Genomic DNA, 18,137 nt, shown 5'->3' on the forward strand with positions numbered 1-18,137 from the left:
GCCTGGTCGATTATGCCCGCCTTATCGGACTTTAAGTGGGTCTACAGTTCTACAGGGGCCTGGAATTCCTAATGTGATTTCCTGATTGAAAATACATTTTCTTTTCTTGATTAGGATCATAACTCTTTTTTTCTGCCATTGAAAATAGCCGAATTAAGATGAAAAGATCTATTTATGTATTTGCTTTTAAATATTTATTAAATAAATGTTTTTAGGAAATTGAATATTGCTATTTTATTTTAAACAATTATGTATGTACAAGGTAAAGGATCCTTGGAACCAGGTGATTATTTATTTGATGAATTATCCAGACCGTCTATTTTCGAGCTCAGCTCTGTAAGTTAGTAAAAGAGAGAAATTTATTTTAGCTAAATATTTAAATTAAATAATAAAAAAAGTAGACTTAATGTATAAATACGTTCGCATACGAAAAGTTCTAACAAATAATAAAAGAAATATTACTAAAGTATGGAAACTATAAGGTAAGTTATTTTTAAATTTAAAGAATTTTGAGCTATAGAGAAAGTCGGCTGTTTTTATTACCGAAAATCTTATAAATGAGATCTTAGCCTAGAATTGGCATAACCTCTTTCCAGCCTCAATTAAAATAAATTAACTTTTATTATCGAACCTAGCTTGCGAAAAAAAAATCATATTTATAAGTAGCTTTCTTATATTAATGACAAAGTGTATACTTTTTCGCAAAAGGAGCATTATTTTCGCATCACAAGTACTTGGCAACTTAGTTATCACTCACTTAACCTGAACATTTGGGGTCTGTGGTTTTTGGCTACGAATTACATTCAAACTGAGCTTACAGCTAACTAAAACTTTTAGAAAGTAAATTGGCTAGGATTACAGTTCGGTGTGTTTGGGCTTGTTGAACAATCTCTCGCACAGTTTGGCCACGATCTGGGAGACCTCCAGTCGGTACTCGTCCTTGCTGTTGGCAAATCGATTGCGAACGGTTAACAGGGCGTGCCTGAGGCCCGAACTTTGCGACCAGGAGTCGAGGCAAAGATCCTCGGTGGTTTCCAGGGCAGTGGCAAACTGTTCCACCACCTCTGGTTGCTCTAGAAGATGCAGAAAGTCCTTGGTGAGGACACTATCCACCGCTGGACAATAGCCCTGTGATTTCAGCCAGGGCTCGAACTCCAGGAGCACATATTGCGCCATCGTGCTGGCCGCTTCGGGCGCATCTTTGTTGGCCTCCAGCACCGAGCGCTTCTCCAGCACCAAATCACTGATGAGGGTCACCACCTTGGCTTTGCTGCGCAGCTCCACATCCGAACTCTGCAGCACCTTGATCAGAGCCTGTGTGCCCGATGTGGAGAGCACTCGCTGCTGGGCAAGCGGAAATTTCCGCAGCAGAGCTCCAAAGGCATGGAGAGCGGCGGATATCTCTGCCGCATTCCCGGAGCTGGTCAGGATCTGGGCCAGATGCGAGCCAAAGTTCTTCTCGAACACCTTGATCTGGGCCTTGGGATTGTTGCTCGCGAGGGAGCCCAACACTCGCATGGCCGAGACCCTCAGCGAGGTGTTCGTATCGTTGACCACAATGGGCAGTAGGACATCGTCCAATCCTCCATTATCGATGAACATCAATGCATTGTCGATCTGATGCAGCAGATACTCCAGATTCTCCAGGCAATCCAGCTTGGAGCGCATCTCCGACTCCTGCGGCGTCTTGCTGAAGTTGCGATATTGATCGATTAGCTGGACAATCAGCTCGCCGTCCGTGCGAAAGTTCTTCTGGAACTCCTTGTAGGCCTTGCGCAGCTCCGCGTAGCTCTTCTTCTGCTCCTTCACGCGACGCAGCGACTCCTCGATGATGTCCGGCTTGTAGTCCAGCGCCAGGGGTTCATTATCCTGATCCTGATCCTGATGCTCGATCTTCTCTTCTTCCGGCTGACTCTGCAGTGCAGTGCCACGTTCGCTTTCATCCAAGAGTTTGGCTTCCTTGAGTCCCGTCTGCAGGTTGATGCGCACGTGGAGGCCTTTGGGGATGGGCTGACCTGGAAGTTAAGGAGTAACTAATTAGTACACGTCATTCGTAAGTTAACCCGAATGTTCTACCTTCTGCAATCACCTGCCATTCCTTGGTGGCCACGAATTCATGGGTTTTGTTCTCCGTTTCAGTGGCCGCTGCCTCTTGCAGGCTTCCCAGGATCACGACACCGGCCAAAAGGACCACCAACCACTTGCCACTCATGCTGATTCACCTGTCTTGTCTCCAGAATGTGTCCAAATGGTATTTCACCTGGCTTTTAATGAGTTTCGTGGGGGTTTTAAATCCGACTTCGGAGCAGTGATGTGGATTTGTTGTTGTTTGTTTTCATTCCACCTATCGAAACCTATCGAAATTGACGTGGTCGGTGGTGTGCCCGTTGTCTGCTCCCGTAGTTATACCAAATCTTTCAAAGAGTTCCAAAATGGAACCAGTAATTGGGAACCAGTGAATAACGGTTACAATTTAATTTCAAATTTAAATATACCTTTTAAAGTATAAAGAAATTCCTGAAATATACATAACTATGGTATTTACTAAAAAAAACCTTAATCAAACAACCAATTAAAAGAAATTCCTTGGCAAAACTTACAGTTTGTTTTAAAATTTCCATTTTATTTAATTTTCCAGTCTGTTAAACTTAAAATTATTATACTAAAAATAAATTCAGGTAAGGTAAGGTATTTTTATGGAAATAGCTTCTAATAACTGTTATTAAAAATCGATTCAATTTTATGGTTTGTAAACAAGCTTTTTAAAATACAATTTAGGAAGTGGAACTAAAAAACCAGATAAAATTAATGACATTCAGAACGATCCAGATTTAAACCAGAATGCCAGAAAAATTCCCAAACTCATGGTGAATTCCTTTAAATTAAAAAGTAACAGTCATCCGCCAGCTTTCCACAGCTTTACAAAGTTGATAGACTAGTTATGTTATAAACTATTTATTAAGTTTACAAAGACCGAATCATGTTTACGCCCGATGAATCAAATGCAAACATAACTAAAACTGAGAACCAAATTAATTCACAGGGCAGCCCGCCGTAATAAAATAAACGCGTGTTCGCATATATTAACATTTTTCTACATCATTCTTAGGCGCCCCCAAAAAGCGCTGTAATCCCGATAATGTCTACGACAGCGTCTAGGAATTGGCTATGCAAACGAAGCAAAGTGCCCGAGCTAAAATATGTGGACTCACCTGGCGCCAATTGGATGGGTAAATAAACAAAATGCCGGTTTCATGCCAATCGCATAATACTATAGTATATAAAGCAATCACACCGCATATGCTAATTGCCGATGACGAACGCCAGAAGCCAGAAACCTTTAACGAGAATTTGGCAAATTGAATTAAAATTCAAAATTCACTCGGCCCGTTCCAAACGCCGCCTGTCAAAATAGTTTGAAAGTGAAGCCAACTCGAGGGGCAACTTTTTACCCGGTGAATCCATTAAGAATGCCGTTGGAACCAGTTTGATGTCGCCTGAAATGCCCGATGATGTCTAAATGGTTTATGTTTCGGAATTGAGCTATCTTTGAGCTATGTATCTATCTTTGCCTGGTGCAAAACGGAAATTCTTTAAGTTTCCTATAGTTATAAGCCTTGAAGTGCAGTATTCTCTTCTGCAAAGTAATGAAGATTAATATACTATTTTTTATACCAGCTCAAAATAAATTCAAAATAAATCTTATATCATATCAAAAAAATAATGGTATCAAAATTACTATAAATTACTATCAAGGATCCTTAACCTTGACCTATGCCAATGATATCATTACCATGCTATTCAAACCTGCTCAACCATTTAGCACATGGTATACATATATCAAACTCACTTAGGAAATCCACCCAGAGTTCTAAAATCCAAGTGCTGATCTCAAAGCAAACACAAGATGGTTAATATAATCGCCAAGATAAGTACGAATTATTATTTGCACTTCATTATAAGTTGCGAACAAAGCGCAGATTCCATTTCACAGAGATCTAGAGATCTATAAAAAGTACACAAAAAGTAGCCGAAATAGTCTGAATTATAATTTATAATGCATTGTAGGAAAGGGAGAATTTATACTGTAGACGACGACCAGCTCGAAAACTTGCTGGCGGTTCGAACATTAAAATTTATAGAATCACTTTTGATTTCTCGCTGCCTTTTGTCCATTTTAACCATTGTTATTGTTTATTGTTATTTGTTGCTATTCTCGCGAAACCAGGCACATGCTAATAATATTAATTAATAATATTGTTGCTGCCAATTCTGGCTAGGTACGATACTCATTATGATGATCATTATGAGGAGAAGCCAAAGCACAGAACGAAAGAGATATAGAGATATACGAATAAATACGAAAATAGCCACCAATCAGGCGGGAAACAACAACAACGGGGGTCCAAGACAAGTCAGGAATGAATAAACTATGAAGTGTACTGGTTGTCTGTCGGCCAACCTCCGTCGCTCCGTCGTTCTGGCCGATCAGAAATTTTATAAATGCCGCCGTCTGTCCAGAGCCAATTTACAGTTTGCCATTGAACCTGGTCGGGCGTTCGCCAAAAATATCGAACGGTTGAATTTCGAAGTGCCTTTATAAATCTGAGATCCCAAAAATGATGCTGCCGCTCCAACTGGCCACCGTGGCCCTGCTCATCTGTTTGGCCAGTGGCGCCTCCAATTTCCGTGAGTCCTTGGGAGGAGTTCATCTTTGTGCCGTGCTAATCCGAGGTTTATTCTTGCAGCTCCCGAGCTGCCTCGCTGTCATGTGGGCGACACCAGCTGCATCATCAGCGTTTCCCACATGCTGATCCGTCAGTATGCCAAAACTGGCTACCCGGCGGCTGGTTTCCCCCAGGTGGAACCCTTCCTGATCAAGCGATTTGACATCTCCGACGGACGCACTGGCTCCCTCAATCTCAAGCTCAATTTTAAGGATGTGAATGTCGAGGGTCTGTCGGGAGTGAAGTTCGATAGAGCTGTGTAAGTAATTGTGAAGGAGTTATATAGTTACAGATTAAAAATAATACTAGTGCAACGAAAAAATCCTGTGAAATATCAAGGGAAAATTAAGCTGTTGCTTATAAATATTTTCTTGTTTTCACTCTCAATTTTTAATATATAACTTAAGTAATGTCCTTATCTAAACTACTTTATAAAAGGCTCCCTATAAAAAACGGTCAGTAGCCAATTTCACCCAGAATGGATTGACATAAAAATCTAAAAAAATCACAGTAATTCTTACAATAATTAATAATAATAATTTAGAAATCAGTCAGAAGCATATTTCACCCAAAACGGATTGACATAAAAATCTAAAAATATCACATTAATTTCTAAAATAATTAATAATACAAATTTAGAGAATCAAACAAACTTTTCAAGTTTATTTAATTAGCTATATCGTTTTTTAGTTTTTAGGTATACATTTGTTTTTAAATTTTTTCTTTTGAAATTTATTACTTTATTTTACTTACCTTTCCAATCCTCCATAAAAATCCTCTTAGTGGCTTTGGCGCAGATCCTGCAACCAGCAAGTTTGAGATGTACGGATCGTTTCCCAAGATCGTTTTGAAGGGCAAGTACGTGGCGGATGGACGCATCCTGATCCTGCCCATTCGCGGTGATGGCGATGCCGAGATCGTACTGCACAATCCCAAGTTCTCGGTGAAGTTTAAGCCAGGCACCCAGTTGAAGAATGGACGCACCCATTTGAGTGTGGACAAACTCAAGGTTCTCGTAGAGCCACAAAAGTAAGTAAAACAGAGATTACAATCCCTTAAAGTTCAGTTATAAAGATAGTTTTTTTACCTACCAGGATGAACATCCGACTGGCGAACCTCTTCAACGGCGACCAGGCTTTGGGATCCAATCTCAACCAATTCCTCAACGACAACTGGACGGAGGTTTGGAACGAGCTGCATCCCTCCATCCACGTGGCCATCGCCGAGATCGCGAAGAACGTCCTGTCGCAGCTCTTCAAGCGATTCGCCTACGAGGACCTCTTCCTGGAGAACTGAGCACTAGATCGTCCATTAGTCGGCATTAGGCTAAGTGTACGAGTATTTCCTCACCAGCATTTCAAACACACATTGCATTCCGGCCATTGACATATCATCATCGTATCTGCTAAGCTAAGCTTTAAATTGTAGAATAAAAACAAACATAATACGAGAAACTGGTTGTGTTTCTGCGGGGGGCTATTGTATATAGTAGATCTCGGCATTTCCGCACAACTGTCGCACACACTTTTTTGGCAAGCAATCGGCAATCAGCAGGCAGCTCACGTGATCGAGCGATTGATTGGGAATTTGCATGACAAAGGCTTTATCACTAGATTCACTACAGCAGCTTTTTAGCTGGTAAGATATAGTATTTCAATCCCGAAGGAAATATATTGCATTTCCTAAGAAAAATTATATAGATAATATCTTTAGATATTTTATTTATGGCATAGATAATATCTATTAGATATTTTATTTATGATATAGATAATATCTATTAGATATTTTATTAAACCGAATATCAAATGAATTTAGATTAAATAGGAAATCTTTATAATTCAAACTGATCTATTTGACTTGACGTCACAGAATAGTTTATAGGTTTGCCATTTAGAATATTATTAAAATTTATGTTTCCAATTTAAACTAGTATAAAACAGTAAATCTTAGAAACCAGAAACATTTTAAATATTTGAAAAAACATATCAAAATCAATATAGTGCTATTTCTCTGTTCATAATTACATATCATAATTACATATTATATCATATCATATCATATCATATCATATCATATCATATCATATCATATCATATCATATCATATCATATCATATCATATCATATCATATCATATCATATCATATCATATCATATCATATCATATCATATCATATCATATCATATCATATCATATCATATCATATCATATCATATCATATCATATCATATCATATCATATCATATCATATCATATCATATCATATCATATCATATCATATCATATCATATCATATCATATCATATCATATCATATCATATCATATCATATCATATCATATCATATCATATCATATCATATCATATCATATCATATCATATCATATCATATCATATCATATCATATCATATCATATCATATCATATCATATCATATCATATCATATCATATCATATCATATCATATCATATCATATCATATCATATCATATCATATCATATCATATCATATCATATCATATCATATCATATCATATCATATCATATCATATCATATCATATCATATCATCCCCCTTTCCTTTCCTTTTCGTTTCAATTTCAGTTTTACTTGCCAAGTTCAAGAGTAGCCAACGGTAAACCTGCAATCCCAAGCCAGTTGGCCTTGGGTCAGTGAAAATCTTCCACGAGTCAATCAACTGCAGCGAATCCGAGTGAAACAAGTTGCTTTTGTTCTCCTCCACGGAGGCTGGGCTTCAAAACGGGGCGTTGGGCAATTAAGTTAACTGAAGTTTAGGACCTGTTTCTGTTTCGCTCCAACTTTACTCCGATTCTTGGGAAGTGACGATCATGATGACTCTGTTGTTTTCGCATCTCAATTTGGCTATATTTGGAACTGGCCCTTTAGTGAGTTGCACACACTTTGTAGCCAATATTGTTATGATTGTTCCCCCAAACCAATTATAGAGGTTCTTAATTGGACAGACTGAAATCTGACTGATACACCAATTAGTTGAGTCAGTTTTTGATGTAACTATGTAATGTAACTTAGTAATGGTTAAAGAAAATTATAAAATGTAATATATGTATGTTTACTTTGAATAACAGTACTCTGAATTGCTCCCCACTGATCCCATTATTTTGGAAAATACTTATTAGGGTTGATAATCTACTCTTACATAACACCATCAGATGATTCAGTTTTTATATATTAGCGGAATTTGAACGAGTTCTCAAATTGACAGCAGACTCAGTAACGCCACAGATAAAAGCCAAATCAAAGGTTGCCGTTAGACTTTATTTGAGTTGCACTTAGTGTGCCACTATAAATACTAGACTAAATTCCCGTTCATATTCAGTTACTTTGGGTTATAGACGCGTTAACAACATGTTCGGAATCGCGTTGGCAATTGTTCTCTGTTTATCCGTTTCGGTTCAAGGCATATTTCGTAAGAACCAAAATATATTTGGACTATCCTTTAAATAATATCCCGATATCCTCGCAGCTGACGATCCCAAACCTTGCAAATATGGCGATGGAGAATGTATCATAAAACTGGTCAACACACTGTTTAGTGAGAGATCTTCGGAGGCGGATCCTGGTCTCAACCTGGAGCGCTTGGATCCCCTCAAGGTGGACAAACTGGTCATTAGCCAGGGAGAGAGTGCCAGTCCCGTGGGCATAACTCTTACTTTTACCGATAATTTACTGTACGGCATCAAGGACCAAAGGATAGTTAAAGTGAAGTAAGTGCATAACTGTCTAAAAATAATGAGATGCTTTTAAAGTTTTTAAATACAATTGTTTAATAAAAAACTGGGAACGTTGTAAAAATTTGTAAGAAACAAAAAAAGATAATTCTTCTTAGGGCCGTTTTCTCGTCCGTTTGTTAAACTTAAAGTAGGGATAAAACCTTGAAATCGTATGGGAAATCAGAGTTTAAAGCTTCCTTTAAGTTTGACAGGCAGGAGATGGCGCTTACCCGTTTTTAGACGAGGAGGTCAAATAAATCTCTCAGCTACTCGATGTTAAAAGTAACTTATTACCACAAAAAAAAAAAACAGGCGGACGAGAAAACGGCCCTTATAATATTAATTTTAAATCAAGATACTTATGTTAAAACTTAAAATTACATTTTGAAAAAAAGATCCTAAAATACCGTAAAAATTAAATATAATAATACTGCATTTTTTTATTTATTTTAAGGGGATTCGGCAAGGATCTCACCACAAAACACGAAGTGAAGATCGTTGCGAAGAACTTCTCACTGGTAGGACCCTATAACATCAACGGCAAGGTACTGATTCTACCGATTAGCGGAACAGGACAAAGTAACATGACCATGGGTAAGATACATCTATATACATATCCAAAAGAAACCGAAGGATTAACAACCATTTTTTAGTTAACGTCAAGGCAATCATTAGCTTCTCGGGAAAACCGTTGGAGAAGAACGGGGAGACTTACTTGGATGTTACTGACTTCAAAATTACGATGAGGCCAGACTCCACCCACTATCAATTTACAAATCTCTTTAATGGCGACAAGGCGCTGGGTGATAATATGAATGTATTTTTGAACGAGAATTCGGAGGCCATTTACAAGGAGACCGCGGCGGCCATCGATCGTTCCTTCAGCCAGCTTTATATGGGAATCGTAAAGGGTGTGTTCTCTAATCTGCCGTATGCCAAGTTTTTTGCCGAGGAATAACCTATGTGATATACTTTTTTGGATTGGCTATAGCCCACTTACTACTGATACCTATCGCAAACTCTAGCTCAGGTTGTTTGCGCACTGAAAAATGTAAGTTTTAGCGCTAGGCAATCATCATTAGGTTTAATGAGGGTCGTGAGTCCAATTAGAACGTTAGAATAAGTAGGGAAATGCTTAACTACTATCATATAATCTAAGCGGCATCTTCTGTAGATAAATTCAAAGTGTGCGGCAATAAAGTTTCTATATATATAACATAACAATTTATGATATAACAATCTTTACTTAATCCCAATCATGTTGAACCTTTATTGCCCTTATTTATTATTTGAAAATCTGGAACCGCCTGAAAGTATGTGCTTTCTGAATTGTTTCAGAAAAAACCTTGCCCTATAAAAGGTCGTTACATTAAATGTTCTTGACTCTCCAAAGCTCTTGATAAACAGCCATTAATTAGGCACAATTCAAAAGTGTCACAGGAGCTGGAACAGGAATTAATGCCCGATTTTTGGGAAGGCCAATCTAATTTGCATATATCGAGCAAATTACATGCAAAACGTGATTAGGAGAGATGGGATTGACGGACGGGGTCGTTGGCACTTGCAAGTGATGGGACTGTAACCCGGCAGGTTCAAGTTCAAATTGGGGGTTCATTAAAGGGAATCGTAAAATAAATTCGCCGGCTATAACCAGCCTGCCTGCCGGTTTGGTTTACAATCCAAGTCCATTTAACTGACTCAAGTGGTGAGTGTGACGGTCTAAAGTCAAATTCTGGCAGGCTGAGACGCAAAAGCTGTTTACGGGCAACAAAAACATGATACATTTAGCCCGCACTCGGAATGTTCAATTGGTCGAAAGTGACTATATAAGTGGTATCATCCGAGGCTAATGGATCAGTATTCAATTGTGTTTGCCGGCGTCAAATATGGAGCTACCACTGGCTATTGTCCTGCTGCTCGGTTGTGCATCCGTATCATCGGTTCAGGGACACGCCTCCGAATTACGTGGGTTGAGCCTTTGTTTCTTTGTTTCCACACATATCTGATCCCTTGAATTACAGCCTCGGGCATCGAGAGGTGCAAGCTTATGGACGAGCATTGCCTGATAAACGGTATTAACTATGTGCTGAGGAACTACGCCAAGAGCGGCATCAAGGAGCTGAACGTCATCCCGCTGGATCCGCTGCACATCAAGAAGTTCAAGATTGGCCGCAATCCGCACAGTCCGGTCAACATTGATCTCAGTTTCCGCGACGTGGACCTACTGGGTCTTCATCAGGGAGTTGCAAGGAAAGCCAGGTGAGATAATCTTTCTTAATTTTCGGGTTTCTCTTTAAACCAATTAAGTTTGATTTATATTCAGTGAGTTCTAAAAAGAAGATAGAGATATTATTAAGATTATATGCTATAAAACAGAAATTATGCTATTATTATTTTTACTTTACTACTTTACTTTACTTTATTATTTGTACTTTACCAATTAACTTTGATTTATATTCAGTGAGATCTACAAAGAAGAAAGAGATATTTTTAATATATATACTAAAAAACAAAAATTATACAATATTACTTTTCTGTTTTCAGCGGCTTCACAAGTGATCTCAGCCGATCCATTGAGCTGGTCATGGATGTGCCCGAAATCGTGGTAAAAGGACCCTACTCCGTCGACGGCAGAATACTCATTTTACCCATTACAGGCAAGGGAAATGCTGAGATCCGGCTGAGTAAGTTTTGGCCAACACTTTTCGCCATTTCCCTTCTAACATGAGTTCCCTAAAACCACAGGCAAGACAAAAGTCCACGCTGTGATCAAATTCAGGCCTGTTTCCAAGGGCGAGCACCAGACTTACGCCGAGGTGGTCGACATCAAGGTTGAGGTGACGCCGCAGCATGTCACCTATCACCTGGAGAACCTCTTCAATGGCCAAAAGGATCTGAGCGAAAACATGCACGCCCTCATCAACGAGAACTGGCAGGACATCTTCAACGAACTGAAACCGGGCGTCAGCGAGGCCTTCGGACTGATAGCCAAGTCAGTGCTGGACAGGATCTTCGGCAAACTGTCGCTGGAACAGCTCTTTATAGTCTAATTCCCCTCAGTACAAAGCTTTTAATGTGAATATATTTATTTGACTTTCAAAATACAAATGCAAAGCAAACAAGTAATTCACTGGTAAGTTCCTCTCACAAATTAAATGTAGTTGCAAAATAAATTCAGGCAGGTAGTTTCATCTCACTAGACTACGAATAAAATCAAGTGTTATGTAAAAGTTAGCAAGCCTCGTTTTTGGCTTGGATAAATAAATGTAAAAATATTATTATAAAAATGTTTTCGTTTGATTTTGGCTTTTTGGTTGTGTAAAGTCGTACAAATTTGGTAGCCAATCATTTTCGTTTTGATTTCGGTTATGTGGATCATACAAATATTTTTTAAAAGTGTAAATGGATTTCTTATGATTACAAAATATGGCATCCAGTTTTTGATTTGTTTGAATAAATGTTAAAATATATATGTTGAGTCTTTCGATTATAGATATGCCTTTGGGATGCGTAAAGTAATTGATAAAAGTATTTATCAGGTTAAAAATAAATATATGTACCTGGAAATTGGTAGTTTTTTAAATTACCAATTTGATTTGATACTTTTTTTGATTCTGACACATCCAGCTTAGCTTCGGAAGCGAAAAAATTCACGCTCTTGGAGTCGTGGCGGCGATGATGGCGCCTCCTCTTCAAGTTCATACTCCTCCATCCAGTCAGAGGGCTGCTCTTCAACCTCTGCGAACTTGGGTCCGCAAATGGCCATCACATTGGGCGGAAAGTAGTTCTCCGGATGGGCCAGCAAAGCGGTGAGGAACTCGTCCTGCTCGATGGCACAGTTCACCGCATTCTCCAGCTTATAGTGATGCGCGATGTACTTCTCCTCGTCGGTGAGGCTGCGTGGTTTGGCTGCCTCAAGCTCGGCACCGGCCAAAAGGATGGCTCGCTCTTTTAAAGCCCGGTGGCTATCAGTCATGGCCGCCGAATAGCGATGGTCCAGGTCCATTTCCCAGTTGAACACATGCACACTGAGATGGGTGGCCTTCAGCCATTCGCGCAGGCCCATCAGCAGACTCTCCAGGCGCTGTACATTAGCTAAAGGAATAACATATATTAGAGAAAATAACAAAAGAGGTTTCAGGGAGGTTTAACCACTTACCCTTGGCCGAATTGTTGATAAAGTTTCCATTGCGATGGCGCATTTCGGTGGTCAGAAACTGCTTGAACGACTGCAAATAGGAGGTCGATCCCTTGAGCAACTTATCGCACTCGCTGTACTTCTCGAAATCAAAGTGGCGATTCGTCTCCAGGGTGCGACGCTGTTGAGCCAGGAAGCGCTCCACCTTGGTGCAGAGCACCTGCAGTTGGTAGCGCACATTCAGGCTCTTGGGCATCGTGTTCTTCACGGGCATGGCGAACAGATAGTCCGAGGGCATGGAGTTTTGGCGCGAAAAGCCCAGATCGGCGGTCAGGTGATCATGCAGGGACCTGAACAGATTCAACACGCGCACCACGGCATTGTGCTCCAAGCTGAAAGTGGGGAAAGGGTATTATTACAGAATATTATAAAGGTATTATATGTGATTTATGAGGGTATTATAGAGATATAATTAGGGTAGTAGTAGTAGTACTAGTACTAGTGTATTATAAGGTATTTCAGGGATATTATAGGGCTTTTATATTGGTATATAATTAGGATATTACAGGGTATTATACAACATTTTATGGATATTATAAGGGTATTATCGGGTAATATTCCAGGGTATTAAAAAGGTATATAAGATCTAAATTTTGGGTATTACAGGGTATAATTCCAGGGTATTATAAGTTATTTAATGGATATTATAGGGATATTATAAGGAATATATAAGTATTATAGGGGTATTTTAATGGAATTATACGGGTATAGACAAGTATTACAGGGTATCACACTCACCAATCGCCGTGCAGACCGATCGAGCGCAGTTTTTCGATGGTTATGGGCTGGGCGAAGTTGTTCACCTCCTCGCGGCGCCGCTGGTTCCACATGTTCTCCTTCTGCAGCTGCTCCTGCTTCGGACCGGAGACGAAGAACAGGGCGGGGCAGCCGGAGCGGGACTTCTTGGCCGTGGAGCCACCGCATCCCGAGTGGCGGGAGCGCTTGTAGAGCTGCTGCACGCAATTCAAGCCGTGGAACTCGAAGCGTGGCGCATTGTTGTCCAATCGCAGGCCCCGGAAATTGTTTTGAATCTCCGACAGAACGCCCGACGAGGAGCTGGCGCTGCAGACTCCCTCATTTTCTGAGTCCTCCGAAGCCAAAGGAGCATTTTCATTGATATCCAACATGGAGGACAGCTCCTCCTGCAGATCCACCAAATTGCGAGCCAATTGCAGGTCATCCTGGGCCGAAAGGCCCACGCCATAAGCACGTGCATTGAACATCTTAATCTTACCAAGCGAAATCAAACCAAATCACAAAAAACCACAAAAGTCTGAAACTTTTTTTTTTCTGACCAGGCAAATTTACCGTTTGAAAAGCGCGACGCCACGCTGTCTGGCGTTTCAGACAGAAGAGACAGAGCAAAAGAGAGTGTGCAACACTGGTGGGTAGTGTTGGTTGACTCACGATAGTATTTCGTAGCAATTAGCTATTATCAGCGGACAAACTATTGGATGATTTATGGCTACTATATACCAAAAGCCCAAGGGCAGTTTTTTATTATTTTATTTTTACATTACTTTTCCGATCCTTCCTATGGCAGATAACAAAAATATCAACTTGACTTTTAATTTATACGATGAATAATTAAAAAGGTGGCAATAAACGGCAAGGTAGTAAGCTTTGCTAATGTTTGGAACTCCACTAAGTAGAGGGCTTAGCCCGGACTCAACCCCATTTTTATTTTACATGTAGTGGCTTGAAAATTGGCTAGAAAAGGTGTTGGAAAGTACGCGAATTAAATCTGTATACGGATTTTGCAACAAAAACTGTTTGAAATTGGGCCAAATTTTGTATAAAAAAGATCTCTTACTTAAAATAATATATGTATATATTCCAGCAAGACCCATGGTTTGAAAAATGTTTGGTTTGTTTGATAACGAAATTGGGGAAACATCTTTGGAATATTAACCAATAGAAAAGCATATCAGATCGAAAATTTCCAAAACGGGATTTTTAAATTTCCATAATCATATCTTCCTAATTAAACGCTTTAATTCCTTTCAACGTATTTCAATTCCCCTTCTTAGAATTTTGTAGCCTTCTTAGGCTTTAAAGCCTATGAAACATTCTTTATTATCGTGAAGTCAATTAATCGTTAGATTTAAGCATAACTAGTGAAAAATTCCTGAAGATTTGCGGCACAAAAGGGTTAGTTACAAAACCCAAAGATGTATTTACTCGTTCATAAAAGCTTCCACATGGATAACATTTTGGGGGGGAGGGTAATAGCAATTAGGAAAACCAATCAATCGAATTCCACTATCTCTTCTGCTGTCAATTATCCACTTTCTATAAACAAATACGACAAGAGCTGTTGTTTTTTTTCACTTAGCCAACCACAAGATCGTTAATTCTTTAATTCACAAAGCACATTGAACCGCAAGGACCGCAGCAATTGAATTACAAGCTTTCTTTCGTATGGGTTCAGTGGTATCTTTACGTTTTATAGATTTTTATTAAAAAATTAATAATTTGTGGTTCATCGCGAGTCCCATTTTATTGAGGCTTCCTGCGGAACGAGCAGCCTGTAAGAAAGAAAAGGGATTTTAGTAAGTTGACAAGCAAGAATAGATAGCAAATAGATTTATACCTTCTGTCAGCTTGGCGCGTCCTCCAGTTGGCTGGCAGAGAATGGTTGCGCATCCGGCGCAGACCACGACGCCCTGGGCGTGGCTGAAGACGGTGGTGATCCTGTAGCAGCCGGGGCACTTCACGTCCATGAAGTACGAGTTGGGGTGCTGGACCAGGCGCTTCAGCTTGTGCTTGCGCTTCTCCTCAGCGGGCAGCGGGTGCAGAAGATCTTTAGCTAGCTGAAAGGGAGAGGGGAATTCAGGAATTAGTATGCTAGTATAAAATCTTTGTTTAGAAATGTCTAAATCGAAAACTAAACCGAATAAGTTTTGAAACCAAGTGTCTATTTTGGCGGTTTTATATCAAGATTAGCAAAATCACTTAGTGAACTTAATTCTACATTTAATTAATTCATGTAAATAAGGGATAATATAAAGGTAATATTGATAGGATGAAAATCAGTTTGATCTTAAAGATCATAACATATTGATAAGAAAACTAAACAAAAATGTTAGAACTTTTTAAAGGCAATTAAAGAAATTTTTAAGGTTTCAATAAAAAATCCAATTGGCACATTTTTTTGCTCGGTGTATCAACAAATCCAGGCAACAACAACATAAATTCGCCAATGCGTGTTCTAGGTTATGTGCAAGGACTTTCGAATAATTCCTTCTGGCATTTCAATCAACTCTTCGTTAAAGTCAAGCAAATTATATTTCATTAATACATTTCACAACTGTTTGCAATTTCACAGGCGCACGCCATGCGTGGCCACCAATAAACCACACACACACGTTCATGGAAGCGAGCCAGACATTTGTTTTAAGCCCGTTTCGGGGCGTTTCTAGCGGCCAACACTTGCTCCATTTACTCTAGACACTTTGGCCTAGCTGCCGGCCAGCTTTTGGTCAACTTTCGGTTGAGTTTTCTGTATTTAAAATCAATTTTAACGCAATTTGGGCACAAACCGGCATGTTTTTCCAAGTATTTACGTCACCCTGCAAAAAATAAGAGATATTTTGGTTAGAAATTGGTCACAAATTACACTTAAATGAATATTTTGGGTTTAAACTTTAATAAAATGAGAAATTACACATTATTTAGTTAAAAACGTGGAGACACGCACTCACCCCGTCAAAAAGATGGCAGAAAAGAAAAATTTGAGGTTAGGATTAGAGGTGGGAAACCTCGATTCGTGAAATGCAGGGTAGCTACGAAGTCGCCAGTCGAAGAAATCCCACCACTAAGGTTGGAGCCTTGGAAAAGGTTCGGCCGTTAACTTGGTCGAAAAGGTGCTAAAAAATGCCTTACCGTGTGAGGGTGGCAACTCTGGCGCAGACGTTTTCCAGCACTGGATTTGCCGCCTTTTTAATTTGAAAATTAACTTTAAGTTGTTTGTTTTATTATAATAACATATATATTTTATAAAAACAAATAATATTAATTGTTATACAAATACTAAGCTTTCGCTCTACCAAAAAGAAAAGTTGTATTTGTGGTTTTGTTAAAAAATGTAAAAAAATTTAATTTAAATATAAAAAATAATTTAAACATTTTATTAATTTACATTTCTAAATTAAATTAATTGCTCTTGATTTAACTTTTAAGTAAATACATTTCTAAGATATTCATACATATTTCTGCAAACCAATTAAGGTCATACTGAAGTAAACAATTTTGGTAATTTTTACCGGCAATTTGTTGCATTTATTTTATCCAGGAATAATAAACAATATAAAATGCGAGCTGTTACAGAACCCGATCATTCCATCCAGCTAAACGAGACTATCTATTGCTACGAAATCTGCACCAATGACTTTGCCTACAATCTGATTGCAGTGGCGCTCAAGAAGCAATTGAGTTTGATACTCGTGGGACTGCCGGTGGGTTTGCACTCTAGAAAATCAGTGAATTTTTAATGAAACTAATGGATTTCTGAGTAATCTGCAGGAGGAGAGCGGCGAGTTTGGTTACACACACCTGCAGGACCTGGACGTCTTCGACAAGGATCAAAGGAGCGTCAGTGCATTGGCCTTTTCGCCGGACACCTCGCTCAACTGCACGCCGAATAATGTGACTTTGTGCGCCGCCCTTGGCAGCCAACTTAATCTATTCCGCACGGATCTCGGGCAATTTAATACCCTCCAGGTGCTCGAGGGCCACGGCGACTATGTGAACGATGTTTCCTGGGTCTGCGAGGGTGAACTGCTGGCCTCCGTGAGCGATGACTTCACCTGCCGCTTCTGGACAATTGCCGGCAGTGGGGAGAATGTAGTCACCTTCGGCCTGTCCTCCGCGGGAATGTCCATCAAGAGTCATCCCGAGGATCCCAACAAGGTGCTTGTGGCGGAGAAGAAAGGTGGTATACCAGACCCTTTAACTAAAGAAACCTTTTAACTAAAGAATCTATTAATAGGCATCATCCATCTGTACAATGTGCGGAGCAAGCAGACGGTCATCTCTGTGGAGTCACCCAAATTCCCGCTCATGTCGGCGGATTGGGCCAATAGCAATAGGCTCTTCATCACCTCCCTCGCCGGCGGAGATGTGATCACCTGGGATCTCAACAGACCCTTTGTGCCCGCCGATGTGAAGCAGGTTCACGAGGATTGCGGCCGAGTGGTGCGATTTGCACCGGGAAGCTCCGAAATGGTCATTGCCCTGATCATTGGGCTAACTTTAAAGGTTTTTGCAGCCAAGTCCACGGTTCCCTTGCTGGAGGCTCCCCTGAAAACCTTTGGCGGAATGGCCTGGCACCAGCGATTGCCATATATCTCCGCGGTTTCTGATAGGAAACTGCTCTTCTGGAAAGTGCAGATGAAGTAAAGCATGCAGAACACCAAGAATAATAAAATAATATTGTTAATATAAAGAATGAAACATTTCTA

At 39.7% G+C, this 18,137-nt stretch overlaps 7 protein-coding genes across 9 annotated transcripts; 4 read left to right on the plus strand and 3 right to left on the minus strand.

The window, feature by feature from the left end:
• Positions 1–187: 187 nt before the first annotated feature.
• On the minus strand, positions 188–2,357 carry Sil1 (Sil1 nucleotide exchange factor). 2 transcript variants are annotated; one of them, XM_070217271.1, is made up of 3 exons: positions 2,077–2,357; positions 860–2,015; positions 188–334 (listed from the first exon to the last, which is right to left on the minus strand). In XM_070217271.1, exons 1-3 carry the CDS (start codon positions 2,210–2,212, stop codon positions 304–306), a joined length of 1,323 nt encoding a protein of 440 aa, XP_070073372.1. In that variant the 5' UTR covers positions 2,213–2,357; the 3' UTR covers positions 188–303. The 2 variants fall into 2 exon arrangements, with proteins under 2 accessions (XP_070073372.1, XP_017008119.2); XM_017152630.3 differs by lacking the exon at positions 188–334 and having other exon boundaries at positions 711–2,015.
• A 2,189-nt stretch (positions 2,358–4,546) lies between these two features.
• Positions 4,547–6,172, plus strand: Jhbp7 (Juvenile hormone binding protein 7). The gene is made up of 4 exons (XM_044395601.1): positions 4,547–4,689; positions 4,749–4,986; positions 5,511–5,756; positions 5,822–6,172. The coding sequence occupies exons 1-4, from the start codon at positions 4,620–4,622 to the stop codon at positions 6,021–6,023; spliced, it is 756 nt and encodes a 251-aa protein (XP_044251536.1). The 5' UTR covers positions 4,547–4,619; the 3' UTR covers positions 6,024–6,172.
• Positions 6,173–8,018: 1,846 nt separating this feature from the next.
• On the plus strand, positions 8,019–9,499 carry to (takeout). Its single transcript, XM_044395600.2, has 4 exons — positions 8,019–8,173; positions 8,231–8,471; positions 8,932–9,071; positions 9,131–9,499. The coding sequence occupies exons 1-4, from the start codon at positions 8,113–8,115 to the stop codon at positions 9,433–9,435; spliced, it is 747 nt and encodes a 248-aa protein (XP_044251535.1). The 5' UTR covers positions 8,019–8,112; the 3' UTR covers positions 9,436–9,499.
• A 632-nt stretch (positions 9,500–10,131) lies between these two features.
• LOC108064845 (protein takeout) lies at positions 10,132–11,527 on the plus strand. The gene is made up of 4 exons (XM_017152582.3): positions 10,132–10,442; positions 10,499–10,736; positions 11,022–11,161; positions 11,223–11,527. Exons 1-4 carry the CDS (start codon positions 10,364–10,366, stop codon positions 11,525–11,527), a joined length of 762 nt encoding a protein of 253 aa, XP_017008071.2. The 5' UTR covers positions 10,132–10,363.
• Positions 11,528–11,747: 220 nt separating this feature from the next.
• bam (bag of marbles) lies at positions 11,748–14,196 on the minus strand. 2 transcript variants are annotated; one of them, XR_011419265.1, is made up of 4 exons: positions 13,414–14,196; positions 12,637–13,007; positions 12,038–12,572; positions 11,748–11,976 (listed from the first exon to the last, which is right to left on the minus strand). XR_011419265.1 is itself a non-coding variant. In XM_044395685.2 (3 exons), exons 1-3 carry the CDS (start codon positions 13,896–13,898, stop codon positions 12,106–12,108), a joined length of 1,323 nt encoding a protein of 440 aa, XP_044251620.1. In that variant the 5' UTR covers positions 13,899–14,196; the 3' UTR covers positions 11,748–12,105. The 2 variants fall into 2 exon arrangements, 1 of the variants encoding a protein (XP_044251620.1); XM_044395685.2 differs by having other exon boundaries at positions 11,748–12,572.
• A 796-nt stretch (positions 14,197–14,992) lies between these two features.
• RpS27 (ribosomal protein S27) lies at positions 14,993–16,472 on the minus strand. The gene is made up of 4 exons (XM_017152618.3): positions 16,380–16,472; positions 16,218–16,247; positions 15,269–15,488; positions 14,993–15,203 (listed from the first exon to the last, which is right to left on the minus strand). Exons 2-4 carry the CDS (start codon positions 16,221–16,223, stop codon positions 15,175–15,177), a joined length of 255 nt encoding a protein of 84 aa, XP_017008107.1. The 5' UTR covers positions 16,224–16,247; positions 16,380–16,472; the 3' UTR covers positions 14,993–15,174.
• A 516-nt stretch (positions 16,473–16,988) lies between these two features.
• On the plus strand, positions 16,989–18,075 carry Nup37 (nuclear pore complex protein Nup37). The gene is made up of 3 exons (XM_017152201.3): positions 16,989–17,132; positions 17,200–17,608; positions 17,666–18,075. Exons 1-3 carry the CDS (start codon positions 16,989–16,991, stop codon positions 18,073–18,075), a joined length of 963 nt encoding a protein of 320 aa, XP_017007690.2.
• Positions 18,076–18,137: the final 62 nt, after the last annotated feature.

The sequence above is a fragment of the Drosophila takahashii genome, chromosome 3R, assembly GCF_030179915.1.
Source record: "Drosophila takahashii strain IR98-3 E-12201 chromosome 3R, DtakHiC1v2, whole genome shotgun sequence".
Taxonomy (NCBI): Eukaryota; Metazoa; Arthropoda; class Insecta; order Diptera; family Drosophilidae; genus Drosophila; species Drosophila takahashii.